Below are 27,751 nucleotides of genomic sequence, written 5' to 3' on the forward strand. Positions count from 1 at the left end.
CAAATACAGCACTAAAATTTTTTCACACTGCTTGGACCACGTGAGTCATTTGGAGTATGTTTTAATAGCTCATGTGAGAATAGCTACTTTCTTTCATGGTTTGTGTTCATTTGCTCCATGGCTGAAAGCCACAATACTGCCTATAATACTACTCTATGGCTGTTTCTTTCCCCTATGTAATATGTTATGGTTTGGCTAGTGTGTATTATCTCAAACCCCTTTTCATGTAGGGAATGTCTGTCAGAGAGGGTGTGGAAAGTGTGCTTTGAATACCAATGTATTTAGCATTAAGCACTGGAAAAACGTCATCTCCAGAGCTTGATTCTTAAGCAGTGTTTCTAAGCTCCAGATCTGTTTTGATGTCTGTCCTGGGTTCAGCTGGGATAGAGTTAATTTTCACAGGAACCTGGGAGGGGGCACAGCCCGGACAGCTGACCTGAACTAGCCAAGGAGCTATTCCATACCATGTGACATCATGCTCAGGATATAAATGGGGAGCGGGCTGGGGGGGAGCTCTTCGGCTTTCAGTGGGGGAAGTGGCGGAGTGTCAGGTTCTGGGTGGTGAACAGTTGCACTGTGCATCACTCTTTTTGTATATTCTTTTATTAGTACCGTTGTTGTTGCTGTAACTTCTTTTTTTTGTGTTGTCCCAGTAAATTGTCCTTATCTCAACCCACGAGGTTCCATTTTTTTTTTACTTTTCTGCTTTCTGATTCTCCTCCCTATCCCACCGGAGGGGGGCGGGGAGGAGTGAGCGAGCGGCTGCGTGATCCTTTGATACCAGCTGGGCTGAAACCACGACAGTCCTTTTTTGGTGCCCAACGTGGGGCATGAAGGGTTGAGATAATGACAAATCTGGCCAGAGGGTGTTAAAACAAATTTGTTATACGCATTTCTTATATTAGATAAATAGATGCTAGTCACAATGTTGGTTCATTTGTTCACACAGTGGCATTGTGTAAATTCTTATATGCTCTATGTATTCCCTGCGGTTACGTTTATCACCTCTGGGAGAGGGATCAGGATTATCATTTTGCTATACTGGGCAATGTCGACTTATGTAATGATTACATCACTGGTCATGAGGTTAAGCTGGTATCTGCAGCAGTGATATCATTTCCATACGTCGGGTGCCTTCTATCGGAATTTATTGGTAATCGCACCCAATCCATGGGGAAGTCGGGGGGGATGCTTCCCCCTATTCGTTCACCTCCCTTCTCTCCTTCCGGCTAATTACAACAGCTTTTGAGAATTTTGAATATCCTTGGGATGCACAAGCCAGCATCCTGTTAGTGCTATGTCTTCTGAATATGTTTTAGGTCTTGTTTGTAGCTACAAAAACGGTTTTTTAAGAATACCACCCAGAGATCTGCCCCAAGGCTGGGAGTTCAAGGGTGGCATGGCATGTGGGAGGATATGGGCAGGTATCTCTGAGAGACTGAAAGAGTTAATGTCTCAAACATTGTGGTGGGGCAAGTTCTGCTTAAAGACAAACCCTGCACAGCAAGGAACCAAGGTGAAAAGCCCATCAGCTCAGACATCAGCAACAGGAGGGGGAGGGCGTGCTGGAGGGTGCCCAGCTCCCTGTTCTGATAAGCTGTTCTGATACAAAGATCAAACAATGGCCATGTCTGCAGGGAAGGAGAAGTTACTCCACAAAAAACCCCCAAGCCCAAAGGCTCACAAATTGATCATTAACCTGAGGAGTTCGGGTGCCCACCCGAAGGAGGGGCAAGGATGATAAAAGGACACAAACTGAAGCCCCGGGTGTGTAAGCCCACCGGAACTGGACCCCTCAGCTGACTGGACCCCTCGGCTGACTGAACCAACGCTGGACCCAGGACCGGTGAAATCTTTCTCTCTTCCTTTTTCTCTCTCTGTCTTCTCTCTTTCCCTTTTCCACAATCCCTACACCTCATCCGTTTCAAGACATAAACCGTTGACCAAGTCTGGAACTAAGAGTGGATCCAGACGCCCCTAGACCCTTCTCTGAGGAGGAGTCTGGAAAGCAAGGGGGTCTGCTCTGAACCTCGTGACTCGACAGGAGGGATCTCCTTATTCCCTGAATTGATGTATATGGTTACACAGTTTACAGAAGTAGTCTTACGCCAATTCCTGTTGTGAGAAACCCTGCCACCTACTACCACGCCTCCCCAGTTCAGTTTGCTTCTGTCATGAATAAAATCTTTAACTGATCATTTGGTGTTGTTTCACCTTAATTTAGCCCGAGGGAATTTCGAATTAAACACGACTCCCTGGTCTGTCCAGTCTTGGTTGTGACAGTATCTAGAGAAGTTCTCACCTCCAGTGGCTTGAAACTTCACTCCCGAACAACTACAGAACCCTCATGAAGTGGTAGAATATTTTAAAGAAAAATGCTGTGGCTATTCCAAAGACGTACAACTCACTGCACTGTGCTGGGCCCTGGCCAGTATCTACCAAACACTGCTTGATATTAGGCAGCACCCTCAGGGGGAAGAGAGGGAAAACAGAGCAACAGGCACCGTGGCTACCCCAGTCCCGGCGACAGGCACTGCAGCTAAACCAGAGAACCAACCTGTGCCAGTATCAGTCGCCCCTGTACAGAAGAAGAAACACACAAAGAAATCAGTTCGCTTAGTGAGAGATGAAAGTGAACCAGGGTCATCACGAGAACAGGAGGAAGAGGCAGAACCTGAAATAATCACCCGATCTCTATCCCTGAGCTGTGCGACATGCGAAAAGATTTTGTCCACCACCCAGGTGAGTACATTGTTACCTGGCTGCTCTGATGCTGAGATAATGGGGCCAGTAGTTTGGAATTAGAGGGTAGGGAAGCCAAGCAGGTGGGAACCCTGTCTAGGGAAGGGGGCATTGACAAGGCGATTGGGAGAAAAACACAAGTCCTCAGCCTCTGGAGGTGGCTTCTGTCGGGTGTGAAAGAAAGATACCCCTTCAAGGATGAAGTTACATGTCACCAAGGCAAGTGGACCACCATGGAGAGAGGTATCCAGTACCTGAGGGAATTAGCTGTGCTGGAGGTGATTTATAATGATCCAGAAAATGGGCAGTCACCCACAGGTCCAGATGAAGTCCAATGCACACAACCCATGTGGCAGAAGTTTCTACGAAGTGCACCACCGACCTATGCCAACTCATTGGCAGTAATGTCCTGGAAAGAAGGCAATGGACAAACGGTGGATGAATTGGCTGTCCAACTCCGGCAATACGAAGGAAGTCTCTCTTCCTCCCTACGGGCCTGTGTCTCGGCTGTAGAGGAATTGTCCTGGGAGTTCCAGCAATTCAAAGTGGATATGTTCTTCTCCCCACCTGTACAGGCCTGTATCGCAGCTGTTAGGAGTAAGCATTCCTCTGCCCAAGAGAGAGGAGAGAGAAAGTACACACGACGGGCTAACCTGTGGTTTTACCTGCGTGACCATGGAGAGGACATGAGGAAGTGGGATGGAGAACCTACCTCAGTCCTAGATGCACGGGTACATGAGTTGCGAGAAAAAGCAATCAGAAAAGATTTCCTCTTGGAAAAATGCCAGTCCAGTTTCCCGTGAGCAGTCCCCCACACAGAGTAGAAGGGCTGATCTTATTTCTGATCCTCTTGAAGGGACTTCTGATTCACGTTTGCGAAAAGTGAGTAATGGATACTCTGACCAGGATTAAAGGGGCCCTGCCTCCAGCCAGGTGGAGGAAAGGGACAACCGGGTCTACTGGACAGTGTGGATTCGATGGCCTGGCACGTTAGACCCACAGGAATATAAGGCTTTGGTGGACACTGGTGCACAATGATGTACCCTAATGCCATCAAGTTATAAAGGGGCAGGACCCATCTGTATCTCTGGTGTGACAGGGGGATCCTGTGGGATACTTGGAAAGTAATGGGCACACAGTGAACAATCCAGACTCGATGGAGTTGATCAATTTGTGAGCCAAGGATGTTTTCTAGGCAGCAGGCTTCAAGGACGCTTTGCTTGTGGACACATATTTAGCTAACGGTAGTAAGAGCATTGCAGACGCCTTTAGAAGGCCTTGAACAGAATAAACAAGAAGACAAAAAAAGAAAGATGCCAATTAGAACACAGGTGCGCATTCCACGATAAAGGGAACTTGGCACAAAGAACCTCAATTCCACAGCTTATCTTGACCAATTAGCCTGAGACAAGTTTCGCATGTTTTAGTTAATACAACCAATTATGCCTTATGTTTATGCGCGTGTGCAGTGTTGTTATAACCAATCACTAGGTGTAACTAGGCGCGTGGACAGCTCATGCTAACCAATCTCTAATTTGCTTATGCGTGAACAGTAACTAGAATGAATATATAAACCGAGCTATCTTGGCAATAAAGTGGCATCTGCTTGATCATATTGATTGTGTGCAGTGTCCGTGACTTCCGCGTCAACAGGATCCCAAGAGCTAACTGTATTGGAAGCTGAAGTGAGTCTAACTGGGAATGAGTGGCATAAACACCCCACTGTGACTGGCCCAGAGGCCCCGTGCATCCTTGGCAGAGACTACCTCAGGAGGGGGTATTTCAAGGACCCAAAAGGGTACCATTGGGACTTTGGTATAGCTGCATTGGAGACGGAGGAAACTGAACAGCTGTTGACCTTGCCCGGTCTCTCTGAGGACCCTTCGATTGTGGGGTTGCTGAGGTTTGAAGAACAAGGAGTGCCAATTGCTACCACGACGGTGCACCGGTGGTAATATCGCACCAACCGAGACTCCCGGATCCCCATCCATAAGCTGATTTGCTGATTGGAAAGCCAAGAACTTATCAGCAAGATTTGCTCACCCTTTAACAATCCCATACAGCCTGTGTGGAAATCTAATGGGGAGTGGAGACTAACAGTAGGCTATCATGGGCTGAATGAAGTCATGCCACCACTGAGTGCTGCTGTGCCGGATATGTTAGAACTTCAATACGAACTGGAATCAAAGGCAGCCAAGTGGTATGCCACAATTAACATTGCTAATGTGTTTTTCTCAATCCCTTTGGCAGCAGAGTGCTGATACCGAAAAGCTGGTCAAAGAAACTCTCTGAGACTCGTTTTGGAGTTTTAGAAAGCAGGCATTCTTTATTGCAGCGCTGGATGCACAGGGGATAGATCCACCTAGCGTGCATACCACAGCTTTAGCACAAACAGCTTATATAGAATAACTAATTGCATATTAATCAGATTAGTATACACATACATAAAAATGATTGTAACTGATTATCATAGTACTGCCTACATCCGATCATGTGCAATGAAGGATCCATTTGAGTCGAAGGGCTGCTTTTGCGACCACCGACCCATTTGAAGTTCTTGTTGGCTGTCCCTGAAGTCCTTGTTCTTGTCCTTGTTCTTTGATCTTGAAGCTTAACGTAGTTTCAATCACATGTGGTCAGTTTCAACATTGTTCTCATCTAGCGTACAGGATCATCTAGTCATAAGAGCGAAGAACTGCAAAACTTATGAATAATTACTAGTTAATCACTTGACTACACTTTTGTAATTATCTCCCCGTCTACCCTTTGTCTATTGTTTCAACAATAATGTTAATATATGATCATTTATCAAATCTCACTTATAAACCCATCTAGCAGCAAACGAGTTTTCATAGAAGGTACAAAATATTAAAAGCATAAAAGTTGGAACAAACCACACGAAATGTATGGACATATGCTATCAGTGCAGGCCACAGTTTGCTTTCACTTGGAGGGGTGTCCAGTATACCTGGAATCGACTGCCCCAGGGGTGGAAACAGAGCCCCACCATTTGCCATGGACTGATCCAGACTGCACTGGAAAAAGGTAAAGCTCTGGAACACCTGCAATACATTGATGACATCATTGTACGGGGCAACACAGCAGAAGAAGTCTTTGAGAAAGGGAAGAAAATAATCCAAATCCTTTTGAAGGCTGGTTTTGCCATAAAAGAAAGTAAGGTCAAGGGACCTGCACAGGAGATCCAGTTTTTAAGAATAAAATGGCAAGACAGGTGTCGTCAGATCTCCATGGATGTGATCAACAAAATAGCAGCTATGTCCCTTCTGACTAATAAAAAGGAAACACAGGCTTTCTTAGGTGTTGTGGGGTATTGGAGAATGCATATTCCAAATTACAGTCTGATTGTAAGCCCTCTCTATCAAGTGACCCAGAAGAAGAACAATTTTAAATGGGGCCCTGAGCAACAACAAGCCTTTGAAGAAATTAAACGGGAGATTGTTCATGCAGTAGCTCTTGAGCCAGTCCGGGCAGGACAAGATGTTAAAAATGTGCTCTATACTGCAGCTGGGGAGAATGGCCCTACCTGGAACCTCTGGCAGAAAGCACCTGGGGAGACCTGAGGCCGACCCCTGGGGTTTTGGAGTCGAGGATACAACTCCAACTGAAAAAGAGATATTGGCAGCATATGAAGGAGTTCGAGCTGCCTCAGAAGTGGTTGGTACTGAAACACAGCTCCTCTTAGCACCCCGACTGCCAGTGCTGGGCTGGATGGTCAAAGGGAAAGTCTCCTCTACACATCATGCAACTGATGCCATGTGGAGTAAGTGGGTTGCACTGATCACACAGCGGGCTCACACAGGAAACCCCAGTTGCCCAGGAATTTTGGAAGTGATCACGGACTGGCCAGAAGGCAAAGATTTTGGAATGTTGCCAGAGGAGGAGGTGACGCATGCTGAAGAGGCCCCACTGTATAATAAACTGTCAGAAAATGAGAGGCAATATGCCCTGTTCACTGATGGGTCCTGTCGCATTGTGGGAAAACATCGGAGGTGGAAGGCTGCTGTATGGAGTCCTATATGACAAGTCACAGAAACTGCTGAAGGAGAAGGTGAATCGAGTCAATTTGCAGAGGTGAAAGCCATCCAGCTAGTGTTAGACATTGCTGAAAGAGAGAAGTGGCCAGTGCTCTATCTCTGTACCGACTCATGGATGGTGGCAAATGCCCTGTGGGGGTGGCTACAGCAATGGAAGCAGAGCAACTGGCAGCGCAGAGGTAAACACATTTGGGCTGCTGCACTGTGGCAAGATATTGCGTCCCAGCTAGAGAATCTGGTTGTAAAAGTACGTCATGTAGATACTCATGTACCCAAGAGTCGGGCCACTGAAGAACATCAAAATAACCAACAGGTGGATCAGGCTGCCAAGATTGAAGTGTCTCAGGTGGACCTGGACTGGCAACATAAGGGTGAGCTATTTATGGCTCAGTGGGCCCATGATACTTCAGGCCATCAGGGAAGAGATGCAACATGTATATGGGCTCGTGATCGAGGGGTGGACTTGACCATGGACACTATCGCACAGGTTATCCATGAATGTGAAACATGTGCTGCAATTAAGCAAGCCAAGTGGCTAAAACCCCTGTCATATGGAGGGCGATGGCTGAAATATAAATATGGGGAGACCTGGCAGATTGACTATATCACTCCCACAAACTTGCCAAGTCAAGCGCCATGTGCTTCAAGTGGTGGAAGCAACCACTGGCTGGCTGGAAACATATGCCGTACCCCATGCCACTGCCCGGAACACTATCCTGGGCCTTGATGAACAAGTTCTACAGCGACATGGCACCCCAGAAAGAATCGAGTCGGACAACAGGACTCATTTCCGAAACAACCGCATAGACACCTGGGCCAAAGAACATGGCACTGAGTGGGTATATCACATCCCCTATCATGCACCAGCCTCCAGAAAAATCGAACGATACAATGGACTGCTGAAAACTACATTGAGAGCAATGGGGGGTGGGACTTACAAACATTGGGATACAAATTTAGCAAAAGCCACCTGGTTAGTTAATACTAGAGGATCTGCCAATCGGGCTGGCCGCACTCAACTAAGACTTCCACATACTGTAGAAGGAGATAAAGTCCCTGTAGTGCGCATGAAGAGTATGTTAGGAAAGACAGTCTGGGTTAGTTCTGCCTCAAGCGGAGACAAACCCATCCACAGGATTGCTTTTGCTCAAGGACCTGGGTGCACTTGGTGGATGATGCAGAAGGATGGGGAAGCTCAATGTGTGCCTCAAGGGGATTTGATTTTGGGAGAGAATAGCCAGTGAATTGGGCTGTATGATGTTAACTGCTAAATAACCTGCCAATGTATGTCATTGTATCTATAGTGTCTATATGCCATATCAAGGGTATTACGGTAAGAATTACCCAAATGACTGAAGGATGGACTTGAAACCGAGCCAAGAGCAGCAGTGATGGAACTTGAACTGGCGCCCAGCGATTTCCTCAAGATCAACATCTTCAACCTGCAGACCAAGGGTGTGGGTTGCACCAAATGTACCAGCCGCAAGCTCCAGAGGCAACATGCAACAATCCAACACCTCACACCATCTCTCCTATCCTGAAGGACTGTTACAAGAGATGGAGCCCCATAGTCATGGACTAAATAAAATTGATGGACACATTAGAGGGATGGCCCATAGACTGAGGGAATGCTATTTGTGTCGGGGGGGGTGTCCATATACATATGTATATTTATATGTATATAAGACAAGGAAAGTGGTGGTGATTAGTTGGAAAATGTAGGATCTGGGCATGATGTAGATGGTATGGAATAAGGGGTGGATAATGTCCTGGTTTCAGCTGGGATAGAGTTAATTGTCTTCCTAGTAGCTGGTACAGTGCTATGTTTTGAGCTATGGATGAGAAGAATGTTGATAAAACACTGATGTTTTCAGTTGTTGCTAAGTAATGTTTAGTCTAAAGTCAAGCATTTTTCAGCTTCTGATGCCCAGCCAGCAAGAAGGCTGGAGGGGCACAAGAAGTTGGGAGGAGACACAGCCAGGGCAGCTGACCCAAAGTGGCCAATGGGGTATTCCATAACATGTGATGTAACATCTGGTATATAAACGGGCGGGAGTGGGGGCGGGGGGATTGCTGCTCGGGGACTAACTGGGCGTCGATGGGCGTGTCGTGAGCAATTACATTGTGCCAATCACTTGTATATTCCAATCCTTTCATTTTTATGTTGTCATTTTATTAGTGTCATCATTATTATTATTAGTTTCTTCTTTTCTGTTCTATTAAACCATTCTTATCTCAACCCATGAGTTTTACTTCTTTTCCTGATTTACTCCCCCATCCCACTGGGTAGGGGGAAGTGAGTAAGCAGCTGCATGGTGCTTAGTTTCTGACTGGGGTTAAAACATGACAGCTGGACATGAAAACTTCCAAAATGCAATTTGACTTAAAATTATAGTAATGATAACATACAGTAGCAGGGTTATATAGCAACTAATATCATACAGTTAAATTCTGGCTATTCTCACCTAAAATCAGATCCCCTTGAGGCACACATCAGACTTCCCCATCTGTTCGCATCACCCACCAAGTGCACCCTGGCCCTTGAGCAAAAGCAATCCCATGAATGGGTTTACCTTTGCCTCAGGTGGGAGTAACCCAGACTGTCTTCCCTAACATATTTTTTATGTGCACTACAGGGACTTTATCCCCTTCTACAGTACGTAAAAGTTATGACTGTGCAGGGCCACCCCGATCGGCAGATCCACTATTATTAACTAACCAGGTGGCTTTTGCTAAATGTGTATCCCAATATTTGAAAGTCCCACCCCCCATTGCTCTCAATGTAGTTTTCAGCAGTCCATCGTATCATTCAATTTTCCCGGAGGCTGGTGCATGATAGGGGATGTGATATACCCACTCAGTGCCATGTTCTTTGGCCCAGGTGTCTATGCGGTTGCTTCGGAAATGAGTCCCGTTGTCTGACTCAATTCTTTCTGGGGTGTCGTGTCACCACAAGACCTGCTTTTCAAGGCCCAGGATAGTGTTCTGGAGAGTGGCATGGGGCATGGGATATGTTTCCAGCCACCCGGTGGTTGCTTCCACCATTGTAAGAACATAGCGCTTGCCTTGACGAGTTTCTGGGAGTGATATAGTCAATCTGCCAGGCTTCCCCATATTTATATTTCAGTCATTGCCCTCCATACCACAGGGGCTTTAACCACTTGGCTTGCTTAATTGCAGCACACGTTTCACATTCATGGATAACCTGTGCGATAGTGTCCATGGTCAAGTCCACCCCTCGATCACGAACCCATCTATATGTTGCATCTCTTCCCTGATGGCCTGAAGTATCATGGGCCCACTGAGCCATAAATAGCTGTCACGGTCCACTCGGTGGACTCGTGATGGTTCGTTTGCTACGATCTCGAAAGTGCAAAATTAAGGTGATCAACACCAAAGGGGATAGCAATAATCACACAGTAAAACTTTATTGTATTGCCTGTGAAGAGGCACGCGATAGTTAGAGATGGGTGAAAGAAAGGAGAAAAGTAAAGTTAAGTTTAGAGAGGAGAAAGAGAAGTTATAGCTACCACCGCTGATCTCAAGACGTCCTAACGGTCCCGGGTCCAGCTAATGCTGCGTCGTCGATCGTCGTGGTCCTTGGTGGGGAAGCTTCAAATTTCCGTTGTTCAGAAGTCATCTTTTATGCTTAGTAACACACCTTGCTCCACCTCTGCCTCAGGAGTCTCCGCCCTTCTCGAGCGAGGCTATCACGCAGGCGCAGGGTCAGTGTCCGAGGCGTGGTAAGTCTTGGAGGCGGGTAGCCTTCGACCAGGAGGTGTGTTTTGGTATTATAATGAAGCAAAGTTCGTCTAAAGTTCATGATTTCTTCATCGATGTTATGGTAACAGTTGCAATCCATCCTTTTTGACAGTAGCTATGCGGTTATCTCTAACGACTCCAGCCAGGTACCTTCCAGGAGCCTTGTACCGTGCGTTCCGTTCTTGGGATCGGCCACTGCGCTCCAAGCAGGACGTTGTCAGGTAACGTACTGTTCATGTTCCTGATGACAATGTTGAGACAATGCTGATTTTCTGACCGACTCCTACACCACCCCGTGGCTCAACATGGTCGTCAGGACGTCAGGACCGCTTGGTGGTAGCATGATAAAGAAGAGGAAGAAGAAAAGGAAAAGAAAAAGAGAGAGAGAGAAGGAGAGAGGATAGAAAGGCAACTACAATGATATCAATTACAATCAAAGCTGTTTATATAAAAGAAGAATTAATGAGGTTTCAAAACATCAATTGATTTGGGGATATCCACATTGGATGGGACATCAAGCATATTGTATGTGTTCAATACAGACATCAAACGTGTTAACCGATTCATCATTCTCGAGGCTATGACATATAATATCACTGACAAAGCCAAACTGATCAAAACCAATATCAAGAGAACCACGATGGGGTGACACAACTTGTTCAGGATGCCTGTAGCAGTAGGCGACCATCCGAAAAGTGTGTCCCACCATCTATGTTCTGCATCCTTTTGCACTCTTTCTAAAACTCGGTGTATTTCTTTCACATTGTGATGAACAGTTATTAAGGTTTTCTGTCCGTTTTCCCTAATTTTTTCCAAAATCTCAACCAAATCCTTGTGTTGTAATAAATGTTTTACCAAAGCGAGATTCATTCCGATGGGTATAGGTAGCAATTCATGAATCAACATGTAGTTAAATTGCAAAAGTTGGTGAGACATGACCGGGGCCGAATAGGAAAAGTCACATCCGACAATCTTAGTAAAATTGCAAACACAGAAATTTGAATGATTTTTAGTCTCTCCAACTACCTTGTCTACAGATAGAAAGTCACAAACAGTCCTCAAACATACACAGCCTTTGCCGATATATATGAGTACTGTTTCAGGGTTTTCATTAGGATGAATCTCAAAATGGCAAATATTTTGTTCAGTATCTAAACAAATATCTTGTGCCTCAATTGCATTACCTTCACAAACAAATCCTTGTTGTTCCCGTACAATGCAAGATTCCAAATTAACAGTTTGCCATTTTTCATTCTCCTTTCGGGCCCATACTCTATGCTCAAAAGGATAGAGTATAGTTCCGTTGTGGTTCAACCCTAATGCAATAACGGGATAAATTGGGTATATGGTAGCATTATATATAGTAAGCACAAAAGTTGTAGCTATATTTGTAACGGGATCATAAGTAAAGTTTACCAGGTTCCACCAGGATTGGAGTTCCTTCTCAAAATCAGTGGCACTGTCCCAAATTATTTTCCGAATTTCAGTGGGGAGAATACCTTCTTCACCTTCTCTTATAATTGAGGCGGCTACCGACTGCATCCATATTTGAGCCTGGATACAACTGAGAGCCAAAGAGAGATTATTTTGGATCACCCCAAGTGTGTCAGTAATCAATTCGTGGTCCCTTATATTTACCTTTTCCCATTTTGGTAATATATTGGACAACAGCCACTGGTTAGTCCCCAAAGCCAATAACGAAGATTGCAAAGGCTGTTGTAATTTAGCCAAATCACTAATTGAAGTAGCCAACTTGTTCATTATTACTTCCGAATCGATGCTATTTAAAACTCCCAATCCTGTTCCCAAAACACCGGTTAGGTCTCTCTGTGTTCTTCTCATGGGAAGAGTTCGTTTTTGCCGCCAGGTTGTCCATCCCTCGTAAGAAGTCTTTAGGAAAGGTGAGCAAGCTGGCTGAATGTCTGAAACATTGTTCTGCATCGACAATTCAACTCGTTTGAGAGACCAGGCCAGGTCAAACAACATTTGTTGTAGGCCCGTATTTCTGATCACATATGGTCCAATTTCAAAGATTTTTGGGCTAAGCACGACAATTGGTTGGGTAGTAGGTATTACATCATCTATTTTAAATCCTCCCCAGTATTTAGTATTATTTTTACCACACATAACTTTATAAGAGTATTATACAGCAGTCAAATTTAACCAACAGTCTAGGTTTTGATTTTTACACAACAAAATAGGGCCATATGGTCCAATTTCATAACTGTTTGTGGATTCAATGTGAGATTCAGTGATCAGTCTACATCTTATTGTGATGTTATTTCCTTGTACCACCGTAAAAGAGGGTATAACTTCATCTTTGTCAGTTAGCGGGAAGAGGGTATCTATGCCATCGTGCGTGACTACTGCAACAAGCATCACTAGAGGCCTAGTTACAGCATTCATTTTGAATTTAAATGTTAGGCCTGATAGCCCTCCTGTCGGTGGATTAGATCGCCAATCGCACACCACATAGACTGGTTTGGTCAAAGTGAAATTGTACCAACAATCTCCTTGTTCCTTAATACAGGATTTGGTGATTTCAACATTATTGGTACCTGGGTCTAGGGAGTAGTTACCGACATTCTTTTGACGGCAACATGTAATGAGAGAATCCTGTTTGTTACATCCCCATTCTGTAGTAGGACAGTGTTTCGCAGTGATGTTGGAACTAGGGTCCAATAGATTTCCAGAGATGGTAATTGAAGAGGCTTTCTCATGAAGAGATCCTTCCACCTCTCTGCATCCCACTTGGATTTTTTCTCCAATCATTCCAGTCAGGACACGGACCCAGTCTTTTTTGTCCCTTTCCCCCCACTCAAGTGGGTGGTATGCTTCAGAATCATGCATTACTACAGTGGCTAAGTTTCGGAGATGGTCTTTGGGATACTGTCCCATACTCCAAGTATACTGGACAATAGCTTGGAACCATGGCCATTCTGTATTCCTTTGGCTACAGATTAGTGGTGAGATAGATACAAAAAAGTACTACCAATCTAATTAAGTGATTCATACTTCATGCTGTTCTTGGCGTCCCTCGGAGTTCTTTTGTAAAACAAAAAACAAAACTTGCCTCTCTGAGGCAAAAGAGATTAATACTATACAGAAAATTAAAATGATGGAATTATCCAGCGAGTATTTATCCGATGCTCCTTCCCTAGGGCATCAGACGCTACCCATGAGTATGCATTCAGTGGGGTTTTTAGTACCAGTGGCACACTTCCTACGGTGGGAAGTTCTACCAGGACAGGTTGTCCAGGGAAATGTGCTGGATTCTTAGAATCATCTGGTCCCTTTAATGAGGGAACTAGAGAGGGAGCCTTTGGGCAAAAGGCAGTAATTTTGGGGCATCCATTTACCCCCCATCTGTCATTTACACCTTTGACAGCTTCCCATAGGCGGGCATCCCAATTTCCCTCCTGTGGTTTCAAGAGTCATTTTAAGAGACCATTTGTTCTCTCTACAATTCCATTTGCCTGGGGATAGTATGGAGTGTGGAAGACCCATTTAATCCCTTCACTTCGTGCCCAATCCTGTACGATTTTGGCGGTGAAGTGGGAGCCATTGTCAGATTGTATTTCTTGTGGGTTTGGAAAAGTTCCAAACCACTCACGCAGTGCTTTCACAGTTTTTTCTCCCGTAGCTTTGTTAAAAGCTTCGGCTTGGACTAGCCCTGATGTTATTTCCACTCCTACCAGCACAAAGCATTTTCCTCCTGATCTCTTAAAGGGGCCTATATAATCTACCTGCCAAGCATCCCACAAGCCTTTACCCTCTCTTAAATGCAGAGGGTCATCCTCTAAGGGGTGTCTTTCGAGCCGTGTACGGCACTGTTCACAGGCTGATATGCAGGTTTTACACATTTCCCTAGTGACAGGCCAACCTCGGGCAAGGGCTTCATGATACAGATCTTTAGCTCCCGTATGTTTACGTTTTATATGCAACCATTCTAGCAAACGATCCCAATCTTCTGTGATCTGGTCCTTTTGTACAGGAGCTAGTCTTGCTAATTCATCAGATTTGCTGTTCCATTCTCCTGCTGAGCCCCCATCTACTTGATGAGAAGCTACCCATCCCACAGCAAAGTTCCCTTGGCTAGCAATGCTCAGGATTTCTTGCCACTTGTCCTTTTGCCACACTGGAATTCTGTTAACCTCCCATTCATTTTGCTCCCAGAAAGGGAGCCATTCAGTACATCCTTTAAACACTGCATAGGAATCGGTATATATGTGGACAGGGGAAGCAGTTTGTGCTTCATGCTTGAAAACACTCCATACTGCAATTAATTCTCCTACCTGGGCACTCCTTTCTCCCTCTGTTATTATCTGTTCATTAGTAGTAGTGTGGAGGGCTACTGCCCAGTATTTCCACACTTTTCCTTCTCGCTTTGCAGAAGCGTCGGTAAACCAAGCATTCACTGACTGATCGTGGGAGAAAGGAGGGGCTACCCGAATAACTGAGATAGGTTTGTCTTGGCTGCCGTCCAGGCTTCCTGTTTCTTGGATAGCTAAGTTTTTTAAAGCTCCTTCAGTCACTGAGAAAAGGTTACAATAGTGTTCAATCTGGGCATACCACTTTTGTACCGAGGCTCTCTGGGCCACCCCGTCAGGAGGGGGGGTCCCGTTAGTGACTGCTTTTATAACTTTGAATGGGCCTCTTAGCACGATTGGTTGCTGATGTGTAATTTTCTCCACTTCTGTGAGAGCCATGCTAACCACAAACAAACCTTTCTCCCAGGCAGTATATCTCTTCTCAGCATCCTTAAAGCCGCGGGAGTAAAATCCTACAGGACGGGTTGGACCCTCAGGACCACGTTGCCAAATGTGTACTGACAATCCTGTTGTGGCAAACCCCCATTCTACTTGAAAAGGGTCTGTAGGGTGGATAGGGCCAAGAGCCTGATGAGCTGTTGCTTCAAAAATTAGCAATTTCATTGCTTCTTCCTGAGAAGCAGTCCATTCCCATTTGGCCCCTTTTCTCAGTAAATCGTAAAGAGGTCTGGCAATGATAGAAAAGTCTGGGCTATGTTTTCTCCAGAATACCAATAACCCTAAAGCATGCTGCAAATCCTTTTTTGATTCAGGCATTTTAATCTGATCTAGGGAAGTGAGGGTGTCTGGTGGGATACATGTCATTCCCCCTTTCCACCAAATTCCCAAAAACTTTACTTCTTGTGAGGGTTTTTGGATCTTTTCTGGGGGAATTTGCAAACCCAAGTTCTCCAAATGAGAGATTATGTTCTGTTGGGTTGCCCCTACCTCCTTTTCTTTATCTCCACCCATGAGAATATCATCAATATACTGATAGACAGCTATGCCATCGGCTTTTGGTATTTTCTCCAGTTCTTGGGCCAAAGCGTGGTGAGCTAGTGTAGGGGAATGTTTGTATCCCTGAGGCAGCTGGGTAAAGGTAAATTGTTGTCCCTCCCAAGTAAAAGCAAAGCAATCTCTGTCTTCTGGTCGCAAAGGTATCATGAAAAACATATCTTTAACATCTATGGTTGCCATGATCGGATGAGCTTTCTCCTGAATTGTTATTACCAGTTCAGCCATATTAGGGACTGCGGCAGTTAGAGGCCCTGTGTTAGCATTCAGTCTTTGAAAATCTACTGTGAGCCTCCACTTCCCATTAGGTTTTTTCACCGGCCATACCGGCGAGTTAAAAGGAGAATGGGTATTTATCACCACTCCTTGTTCCCCGCATCTCCTGCATGACTGGTTCGATACCTTCCTTTGCTCCCAGGGGGAGGGGATATTGTTTAACACTAGTTACTTTGCTAAATGGCAGAGGGGGTGCAGTTTGAAGTAGCCTGATGTTCAGCTGCGGTGTCCCGAAAGTCCACAACAATCCTTCTGAATCCTCCCACCCCCTTCCTTTAAGGGCATCTATTCCTAACAGGTTAGTCGGAATGTTCCCAACCACCATGTCAATAGTGATCGTGCCTTCCTCTCCCGGCAGCATCAGCTTTACCGGAACAACCTTCATAACTTCTGTTGACCCTAAAGCATTCAAGACACAAATGTTTCACTTAGAGGGAATCACCCCACACCTTTGTGCATCTTCCTCAGTCAGGGCGGAGATCTGTGCACTGGTGTCAATTAAAAAGGTTACGGGTGCACACTTAGGACCTACAATAGCTGTAATCAATAAATCTCCTCTGTTAGTTTTAGTGAGCTGTCGGATATAAATCCATCCTCCGTTCCCCCACCCACTACTAAGGAACGGAGGTTCTAGTTTCCCTGCTGACTTTCCCCGTCGCCTGTGCTCTCCGCGGGGGGGCTGTGGGCATGACAGGAGAGATTTCTCTATTTGACCCTAAGTGCTGTAGGTGTTGTTTCGGACCATACCACTTTGATATCAGTTTTCTCAGTTTATTAAGGGGTAAACCATCCATCACATCTCTGGGAACTCCCTTTTTAATTCCCAAAGCCCACCATTGTTGTCGAGTCAGGGGCTGTCTTCCTCCTCCCCCAGTTTTAGAGTAGGAGTAGTCAGCAACAGTGGCGGGGTCAGTGAGAGCAGTTACAGTTTTACTAACAGATAGGGGTAGATCTTTAGCTCCTACTTGACGGATTCCTTTAGATTTCTCCTCCAAAGTTCTCACAGGACCATAATTTCTGCTATAATCTATCAATTCCTGTGCTACATCTCCCCATGTCCACATCCTTTTATGTTTTGAGTGGGAAGGAGACGAGCTATAATTGAAAGGTGAATCTGTGCCAACATCAATTTCATCTCTTTTGCCTTTAATAAAGCTCTCCAACTTTTCTACAGCGTCTAAAGACCCTGTGGTCCTTTGGAGAACAATCCCGGTAGATTTGAGTGATTCTGGGAGTCCCCTTATCAAAGGAGTCATGATTTCAGGATTCACCGGCAACATCATTGGGGATTCACATCCGGGAACTAACTTCCTTTCATGTATCATCTGCAGGCAGGCTGCTTTGTTCACACTTTCTAGCAATTGATCAACTGTGCCTGTGATTGCTAGGGGATCTCCCCTGTCTAAGGGGTTCAGCCCTCCGGCCCAATAGGCAGCCCGCTGGGTTAGGGACCATGGGGCACGTCTATCCCCTGTTGTTAAAAAGACACCGTGGCCCCAGTAACCACTAGCTTCCCTTTCATTTAACTGAATTTGGTCCCCTCCAGTTAAAGATACATGCCACACATACTCTGTTTCGGATTCTTTGGGAAGGCGCCCATATTCTCTTTTCATTTTGGCCAATTCAGTGGGAATTGGTATCTCTTTAGTTGTAATATGTGGGTCATTATCCTCATCATTTATATAAGCATATTCTGCTTTAATCAAAGGCCTCACTTGGGGGTTTTCCCTGAAGCATTTCCTTGCTTCCTCTAGTTCCTTTTGGGGGTATACCTGACTTATTTGCCGAATACCTACCTTTTCCATCTCATTCAATGATTCAGCAGACTTTGAAAGTTCTTCTTTCAAGGCATCTTTTAGACAGCGATTTTCTTCCTCCTTTTCCTCTGCTTGCTGTTTGTACAAGCTAATTACTCTCTCTTTCTCTGCTACCTGCTCTTCCAGATTGGAGGTTGTTTTCTGCAAAAGTTGTACCAAATTTTCAAGGGATTCTATGATTTGTTTTTCCTGGCTACGCTGCTTATAGCGGTCTTCAATTGCTGCGACAAGGCTGGCTCCAAGAACTGCACAGATTATCACTTTGCCTTTGCCTGACCGTGATCTAGCCTCATTATGTATAGAAATCACTCGGTCTGTTACACTCTGTAAATTTGCCCAATTGTCTCGAGCCCACTCTTCCCCAGGTGGGGAGGGTCGAGCTCCATACTTTGCCAAGAGTGCATAAAACGAGTCAAGATTTTTTACTGATGGAGAGTTTTGATAACCATTCTTTTCAGTCATTTTTGTTGCAAAGGGCCAAACTCACTTCGGGGAGGTCAAACTTAGTTACACCACACACACAACCACTGCTGCATCGCCCTCCTCTTCCCCGAGTGGCTGAATGGACCAAAATCTCACTTCGGGGAGTCAAAACTTAGTTGCTCACAAGTGCAGACTTTCTCTGCTTGTCCCTTCAACTTCCCCTGGTAGTCAACCTCATCTAATGAGGACAGTTCCCCCTTTTGCACTAAGAGATCCTTGCACTTGATCCTGATAGACAGAGCCCTCAATTCGAGTTTGGGGTGAAATACACTGAGGTGTGTGCGGGAATCCCAAATCGCCCCCCTTGCTTTCTGGACACCTCTCACCCTTTCAGGTGTAGGGCCAGGTGCGGCTGGAACGAAATGTTCTTCCCCTGTTACAAACCACACAAATCCTGCACCCCTCTGTCTCTCAGGATCCTGTCCGTGACGCCAGTTTAATGTCACAGTCCACTCGGTGGACTCGTGATGGTTCGTTTGCTACGATCTCGAAAGTGCAAAATTAAGGTGATCAACACCAAAGGGGATAGCAATAATCACACAGTAAAACTTTATTGTATTGCCTGTGAAGAGGCACGCGATAGTTAGAGATGGGTGAAAGAAAGGAGAAAAGTAAAGTTAAGTTTAGAGAGGAGAAAGAGAAGTTATAGCTACCACCGCTGATCTCAAGACGTCCTAATGGTCCCGGGTCCAGCTAATGCTGCGTCGTCGATCGTCGTGGTCCTTGGTGGGGAAGCTTCAAATTTCCGTTGTTCAGAAGTCATCTTTTATGCTTAGTAACACACCTTGCTCCACCTCTGCCTCAGGAGTCTCCGCCCTTCTCGAGCGAGGCTATCACGCAGGCGCAGGGTCAGTGTCCAAGGCGTGGTAAGTCTTGGAGGCGGGTAGCCTTCAACCAGGAGGTGTGTTTTGGTATTGTAATGAAGCAAAGTTCGTCTAAAGTTCATGATTTTTTCATCGATGTTATGGTAACAGTTGCAATCCATCCTTTTTGACAGTAGCTATGCGGTTATCTCTAACGGCTCCAGCCAGGTACCTTCCAGGAGCCTTGTACCATGTGTTCCGTTCTTGGGATCGGCCACTGCGCTCCAAGCAGGACGTTGTCAGGTAACGTACTGTTCATGTTCCTGATGACAATGTTGAGACAATGCTGATTTTCTGACCGACTCCTACAATAGTTCACCCTTATGTTGCCAGTCCAGGTCCACCTGAGACACTTCAGTCTTGGCAGCCTGATCCACCTGTTGGTTATTTTGATGTTCTTCAGTGGCCCGACTCTTGGGTACATGAGTATCTACATGACGTACTTTTACAACCAGATTCTCTAGCTGGGACGCAATATCTTGCCACAGTGCAGCAGCCCAAATGTGTTTACCTCTGCGCTGCCAGTTGCTCTGCTTCCATTGCTGTAGCCACCCCCACAGGGCATTTGCCACCATCCATGAGTCGGTACAGAGCTAGAGCACTGGCCACTTCTCTCTTTCAGCAATGTCTAACGCTAGCTGGATGGCTTTCACCTCTGCAAATTGACTCGATTCACCTTCTCCTTCAGCAGTTTCTGCGACTTGTCGTGTAGGACTCCATACAGCAGCCTTCCACCTCCGATGCTTTCCCACAATGTGAAAGGATCCGTCAGTGAACAGGGCATATTGCCTCTCATTTTCTAACAGTTCATTATACAGTGGGGCCTCTTCAGCACGTGTCACCTCCTCCCCTGGCAACATTCCAAAATCTTTGCCTTCTGGCCAGTCCGTGATCACTTCCAAAATTCCTGGGTGACGGGTTTCCTATACGAGCTCGTTGTGTGATCAGCACGGCCCACTTACTCCACATGGCATCAGTTGCATGATGTGTAGAGGAGACTTTCCCTTTGACCATCCAGCCCAGCACTGGCAGTCGGGGTGCTAAGAGGAGCTGTGTTTCAGTACCAACCACTTCTGAGGCAGCTCGAACTCCTTCATATGCTGCCAATATCTCTTTTTCAGTTGGAGTATAGTGGGCCTCGGATCCTCTGTATCCCTGACTCCAAAACCCCAGGGGTCGGCCTCGGGTCTCCCCAGGTGCTTTCTGCCAGAGGCTTCAGGTAGGGCCATTCTCCCCGGCTGCAGTGTAGAGCACATTTTTAACATCTTGTCCTGCCTGGACTGGCTCAAGGGCTACTGCATGAACAATCTCCCATTTAATTTGTTCAAAGGCTTGTTGTTGCTCAGGGCCCCATTTAAAATCATTCTTCTTCTAGGTCACTTGATAGAGAGGGCTTACAATCAGACTGTAATTTGGAATATGCATTCTCCAAAAACCCACGACACCTAAGAAGGCCGTGTTTCCTTTTTATTAGTAGGTGGAGACATAGCTGCTATTTTGTTAATCACGTCCATTGGGATCTGATGACGTCCATCTTGCCATTTTATTCTTAAAAACTGGATCTCCTGTGCAGGTCCCTTTACCTTACTTTCTTTTATGGCAAAACCGGCTTTCAGAAGGATTTGGATTATTTTCTTCCCTTTCTCAAAGACTTCTTCTGCTGTGTTGCCCCATACGATGATGTCATCAATGTATTGCAGGTGTTCCGGAGCTTCACCTTTTTCCAGTGCAGTCTGGATTAGTCCATGGCAAATGGTGGGGCTGTGTTTCCACCCCTGGGGCAATCGATTCCAAGTGTACTGGACACCCCTCCAAGTAAAGGCAAATTGTGGACGACACTCTGCTGCCAGAGGGATTGAGAAAAACGCATTAGCAATGTCAATTGTAGCATACCACTTGGCTGCCTTTGACTCTAGTTCGTATTGAAGTTCTAGCGTATCTGGAATGGCAGCACTCAGCGGTGGCGTAACTTCATTCAGGCCGCGATAGTCAACTGTTAGTCTCCACTCCCCATTAGACTTTTGCACTGGCTATATGGGACTATTAAAGGGTGAGCGAGTTTTGCTGATCACTCACTGGCTCTCCAGTTGGCAAATCAACTTGTGGATGGGAATCAGGGAGTCTCGGTTGGTGTGATATTGGCGCCGGTGCACCGTCGTGGTAGCAATTGGCACTTGTTGTTTTTCAACCCTCAGCAACCCCACAACTGAAGGGTCCTCAGAGGGACCAGGCAGGGTAGACAGCTGTTCCGTGCCCTCCGTCTCCAAGGCAGCTATACCAAAAGCCCATCGATACCCCTTTGGGTCCTTAAAATACCCTCTCCTGAGATAGTCTATGCCAAGGATGCACGGAGCCTCTGGACCAGACACAATGGGCTGTTTCTGTCATTCATTCCCAGTTAGGCTTACTTCAGCTTCCAATACAGTTAACTCTTGGGATCCCTCTGTCACACCAGAAATACAAATGGGTTCTGCCCCTTCATAACTTGATGGCATTAGAGTGCACTGTGCGCCGGTGTGTACTAGAGCCTTATACTCCTGTGGGTCTAACGTGCCAGGCCATCGAATCCACACAGTCCAATAGACCCGGTTATCCCTTCCCTCCACCTGGCTGGAAGCAGGGCCCCTCTAATCCTGGTCAGAGTATCCAGTATTCACTTCTCGTAAAATTGGCTCAGGAGTCCCTTCAAGAGGATCAGAAACAAGATCAGCCCTTCTGCTCTGGAAACTGGAGCAGCATTTTTCCTGGTAGAATCCCCTTTTGTGGTGGTTTTTCCTTGCAGCTCACATACCCGTGCATTTAGGACCGAGGTAGGTTTTCCATCCCATTTCCTCATGTCCTCTCCATGATCACATAGGTAAAACCACAGGGTACCTCGTGGTGTGTACCTTCTATATTCTGTCTCTCTCAGGCAGAGGAACGCTCGCTCCTAATAGCTGAGACATTGGTCCTTACAGGTGGGGAGTAGGACATATCCTCTTTGAATTGCTGGAAATCCTGGGACAGCTTCTCCACAGCCGAAATGCAGGCTTGTAGGGAGGAGGAGAGATTTTCTTCGTATTGCCGGAGTTGGCGAGCCACTTCATCCACCATCGGTGCCTCTTCGTCTTTCCAGGTCATTATTGCCAGTGAGTTGGCATAGGACGATGGTGCACTCCGTACAAATTTCCGCCACATGGGTCTGTTACGGATTGTCCTGGTTTCAGCTGGGATAGAGTTAATTGTCTTCCTAGTAGCTGGCACAGTGCTATGTTTTGAGTTCAGTATGCGAAGAATGTGGATAACACTGATGTCTTCAGTTGTTGCTCAGTAGTGTTTAGACTAATGTCAAGGATTTTTCAGCTTCTCATGCCCAGCCAGCGAGAAAGCTGGAGGGGCACAAGAAGTTGGCACAGGACACAGCCAGGGCACCTGACCCAAACTGGCCAACGGGGTATTCCATGCCATGTGATGTCACATCTAGTATATAAACTGGGGGGAGTGGGGGCGGGGGGAATCGCCGCTCGGGGACTAGCTGGGTGTCGGTCGGCGGGTGGTGAGCAATTGCACTGCGCATCATTTGTACATTCCAATCCTTTCATTATTGCTGTTGTCATTTTATTAGTGTTATCATTATCATTATTAGTTTCTTCTTTTCTGTTCTATTAAACCGTTGTTATCTCAACCCACGAGTTTTGCTTCTTTTCCCGATTTTCTCCCCCATCCCACTGGGTGGGGGGGAGTGAGTGAGCGGCTGCGTGGTGCTTAGTTGCTGGCTGGGGTTAAACCACGACATGGATGCACGACTAACCAAATCCAAGAGGTGTTAAAACTCAGATTTATTCTTCAGCAAAAGTTAGTTAGAAGTCCAGTAACATTTTATAAAACCACAGGCTCAGTGATGTAAAGAGAATTAATACTACACAGCTGACTTAAGAATCCCCAAGATTTAAAGTGATGGCTCCAAAATGTGCGTATCACTCGCCTAAAAGCTGAGGGCTCTCTCCCTTGAGGAGTTACCTCGGGCGGTGCCCCGACCCAAGGGGGAGTCCCCAACTGCAGACCCGCTGCGAGGAGGACTGCCCACATGTCCTCCAGCGGGACCCCATTTATACCCCTGTCGAATCTGACCTGTGGTCATTTAATCCCTATTGGCCAAGAGGGTGACCTCAGTGTACCTGGCGCGTCTCGATTGGCCAGGTCAAATTTCAACCTGCGGCCTCCAGGGTTTCCTTCCCCTTCTCCCTGCCTGGAGAAGTTTCATTTCCTGCTGGCGGGATGGGGGGATGGTAGTGTACTGCCACAGGGTCATGTGCATGTGACTTCGTCTGGATCTTTGGGTAATTGTGGGTTGTCCGGGTCAAAATGAATCGTCTCTAGCAGGGCTAATTCCCTCAGATATTGGATACCTCTTTCCATGGTGGTCCACTTGCTTGATTGACATATAACATCTTCCTTAAAGGGGTACCTTTCCTTCATGCTTGACAGGAGTTGCCTCCAGAGGCTGAGGGCTTGTGTCCCTCTTCCAATTGCCTTGTCAATGCCACCTTCCCTGGCAAGCAATCCCAGCTGCTTGGCTTCCCTACCTTCTATTTCCAAGCTATTAGCCCCAATGTCCCAGCATCGGAGGAGCCAGGTGATAATATGCTCACCTATACGGCGGCCAAAATCTTTTTGAATATCCCGCAGCTCACTCAAGGATAGGGATTGGGTGATTACCTCTGGTTCTGCCTCTTCCTCCTGTTCCCATGATGACCCTGGCTCATCTTCATCCTTCACTAAGCGAACTGATTTTTTTGTATATTTCTTCTTCTGTATGGGGGCAACTGATACTGGTATGGGTTGGTCTGCTGGTTCAGTTGCAGTACCGCTCACCGGGTTTTGGGTAACCCCAGTGTCTGTCACTGGGGCCAGAGGGGCCGCAGTGCCTGTTGCTGGGGTTTGCATAGACGCAGTGCTCATCATCAGGGCTGGAGGGACCACATTGCCCATTGCTGAGGTTTGGGTAGCCGCAGTGCTCATCGTTTTGTTGTTAGATCCAGAGACCTTCTCTTCCCCTTGAGGGTACTGAGTGGTGTCGAACAGGGCTCGATAGGCATGGGCCAAGCCCCAGCACATTGCAGTGATTTGTATTTCTCTGGAGTTGCCAGGGCGACAGCATACCTTTTCCACATATTTTACTAGTTCTTCCAGATTCTGCACTTGTTCAGGGGTGAATTTCCAAAACATTGGAGGTGCCCACCGCCCTAGGCATTTACTGATACTACCCCACACACCCTGCCACTCATAATTATCCAGCCTCGGGGCAGACCTCTGGGTGATCTTCTTTAATAGTTGTTTAACCTTAAACAAGAGCTGAACCACATTCAGGAGCATGCTAATTCCTAGCAGTAGGGCTAGGACCATGCTAGTCTCAATATCCCAAGAGTATTCAAATTTTTCAAAATTCTCAAATGCCATTGTAACTGGACTGAAGGAGAAGGGAAAAGGGAAGAAAGGGACCTCACCCATAGATTGGCTCTCCGAGGAAGAAAGGTAAATGGTTTAATTATTAATAGATTCCCACACATGGCTCCCAAAGTATAGAGGTGACGACAATGCTGAGTGCAAATACCGGATTAATCCCACAACTGATGACTTTATCATACCATAAACCAGTATTACACAATACATCAAAGTGAAAACCTTAATCCACCTCCCATGCATGATAAGCAGCAGCACAGGGACTACATACAGCAAGCGAGGTGACACATAACAGAACTTTAAAAACCAGAGCAACAACTCTAAGAACACATAAATCAACATAATGACCAGCGACTATTAGACCAATATAATGAATGCTTGTAACACATTTGTTGCATCAGTGGATGGTGAGCAATTGCATTGTGCATCACTTGTTGTGCATATTCCAGTCCTTTTATTATTACTGTTGCCATTTTATTATTGTTATTATCATCATCATTAGTTTCTTCTTTTCTGTTCTATTAAACTGTTCTTATCTCAACCTACGAGTTTTACTTTTTTTCCGATTCTCTCCCCCATCCCACTGGGTGGGGGGAATGAGTGAGTGGCTGTGTGGTGGTTAGTTGCTGGTTGGGGTTAAACCATGACAGAGGTTATGTTTTGGAAAAATGGATGTGAGGGAGCACAGACTGTGTTTGACACAGAATGTATCAGAACTAGATTTCAGTCCAGAAAAAAATATTGCTTGCCAAGGTCTGGAAATGCAGTTGATCTTCAAATATTAAAAGACAATTATACATGAAACCACTCCTCACCTATTGTTCTAGAACAGAAAAAGATAGGAAAAAGAGTTGGTTATTGAGGATTCCATGAGAAAAAGGGTCAAGGGATAAGTGCAGTTTCCAATCCATGCTTTTGTCCTTTCCTCCAGGAAGGCTTGTGACATTTTTAGTGCTTTATGATGAACCTCAGTCAGTCCTCCCTGATGAAGCAGTGTTGTATCCTACAGCCACAAGTTAAGCAGAATTAGTGTTATTTTCTTAAGCAGCAGCCAGACTGCTGAAAGGTTAGAGAAGGAAGAAAAGTTCTCTCTTCAGGTTCTTTCTCTGAATGATGCTGGCTGTTTGGGGCATCTATATTACCTTTCTGCTTGGCTCTAATTCATCAGGAAGGAAAATGTTCTTGTTAACAAGTCCTGGGCTCCATAAGACCCTATCACACTGTAAGAGAGTCCAGAAACTCTTAGTGAATGCCCATGATCCTTGAAGATCACAGTCCTAGATGAACTCTGGGAACTGACTGGGCTCTCCATTGGTAGGCACAGGTAGAACAAATTTCTATTTTTCCAGAAATTCACACATATGTGCCGTTTTCTCAAAGAAAAAAAAGAAAAAAATTTTTAAGCTAGTTCTTGCTCAGTTCTGCTGCAAGAATTTTGGATTGAAGAAGTAGCTTAACTGCCCAGGGTAGTTTCTAGAGATATGATTTGGCACTTCCAGTGCCAGGTTTCTTGTCCAGTAATTTGCAACTTTAGCAAAGCCTAGAAAAATTAGTTAATTTTCCTTGGCACACAGGTTTTTGTCCCTCTTTCTTCCTCTAGTACATATAGTAAAAAAAAAAAAAAGGGAAATCTGTTTGAGGATATTCTGTCTGATGGCTGGGACTATGGTACAGCAACAATGGTTCTTTAACTCTGTAGTCCATAACTTTGTCATGGCTCACAGAGCAATCATATGTCTGTGTGTTTGCTGAGGAGCTAGATGATGATCATTTGAAATGAGCTGGGTTTATATTGTCTTTGATCTCACTGATCATTTAATCGCATTGTTTGGAGTGCCTGAGGCCTAAAGTAGAATAGAATAGAATAGAATGGAATGGAATGGAATGGAATAGAACAGTTCAGTTGGAAGGGACCTGCCATCATCATCTAGTCCTACTGCCTGACCGTTTCAGGGCTGACCAAAAGTTAAAGCATGTTTTTAAGGGCATTGTCCAAATGCCTCTTAAACACTGACAGGCACAGGGCATTGATCACCTTGCTAGGAAGCCTCTTCCAGTGTTTGACCACCCTCTTGGTAAAGAAATGCTTCCTAATGTCAAGTCTGAACCTCTGCTGACGCAGCTTTGAACCATTCCCATGCGTCCTGATACTGGATACCAGGGAGAAGAGATCAGCACCTCCCCCTCCACTTCCCCTCCTCAGGAAGCTGTAGAGAACAATGAGGTCACCCCTCAGCCTCCTTTTCTCCAAACTAGACAAACCCAGAGTTCTTAGCCGCTCCTCATAGGACATGCCTTACAGATCTTTCACCAGCTTTGTTACCCTCCTCCAGGCGCATTCAAGGACCTTAACATCCTTCTTAAATTGTGGGGCCCAGAAGCTGCACACAGTACTCAAGGTGAGGCCACACCAATGCTAAATACAGTGGAATAATCACCTCTTTTGACCAGCTGGTTATGCTGTGCTTGATGTACCCCAGGATGCAGTTTGCCCTCTTGGCTGCCAGGGCACACTGCTGACTCATATTGAGCCTACTGTCAACTGGCACCCCCAGATCCCTTTCTGCAGGGCTGCTCTCCAGCATTCTCTGAGTCCTGAAGGAGGCAAATTCTTCCACTTTTGCATTTTCTACAATGTGTTTTCCCATCAGTTGCTGACTAAGAATTGTTGGACTTCTGTATGAATCCTTTAATTTGTAGTGTGATTTCAGATGTGAAATCTGGATTATTTCCACTTTTCTGTTGCTGTGGTCAGTTCTTCTGAAGCTAGGAGGAACACGTGCTATAAAGCATGGTAGTAAGTGGCACATGGTAGTAAGTGGCAGAAATGATAAGTAGCATAGAATAGACAATGTGTAGCCTATTATGCTTAAAAGGGAATTATTATGCTCAAGGGTACAGTTATGGTGAAACATTTCTTTGAAGAAAACTAGGGTGGAGGGAAAGCACTATATAACCTGTCTGAAACTGTCGTGGAAGCCACCTGA

General features: G+C 45.8%; 2 protein-coding genes across 2 annotated transcripts in view; one reads left to right on the plus strand and one right to left on the minus strand.

Annotated features, from left to right (window-relative positions):
• The window catches only part of LOC128136077 (small conductance calcium-activated potassium channel protein 2-like), a 367,528-nt gene that overhangs the window by 184,299 nt on the left and 155,478 nt on the right, over window positions 1–27,751 (plus strand). The gene's annotated exons all lie outside the window — the stretch shown is intronic.
• LOC128136078 (uncharacterized) lies at window positions 16,882–18,453 on the minus strand (the record flags this gene model as incomplete). Its single annotated transcript, XM_052775180.1, has 1 exon — window positions 16,882–18,453. A coding segment is annotated over exon 1 (1,557 nt), but the record flags the coding sequence as incomplete, so codon positions are not given.

This window comes from Harpia harpyja, chromosome W (assembly GCF_026419915.1).
Source record: "Harpia harpyja isolate bHarHar1 chromosome W, bHarHar1 primary haplotype, whole genome shotgun sequence".
Taxonomy (NCBI): Eukaryota; Metazoa; Chordata; class Aves; order Accipitriformes; family Accipitridae; genus Harpia; species Harpia harpyja.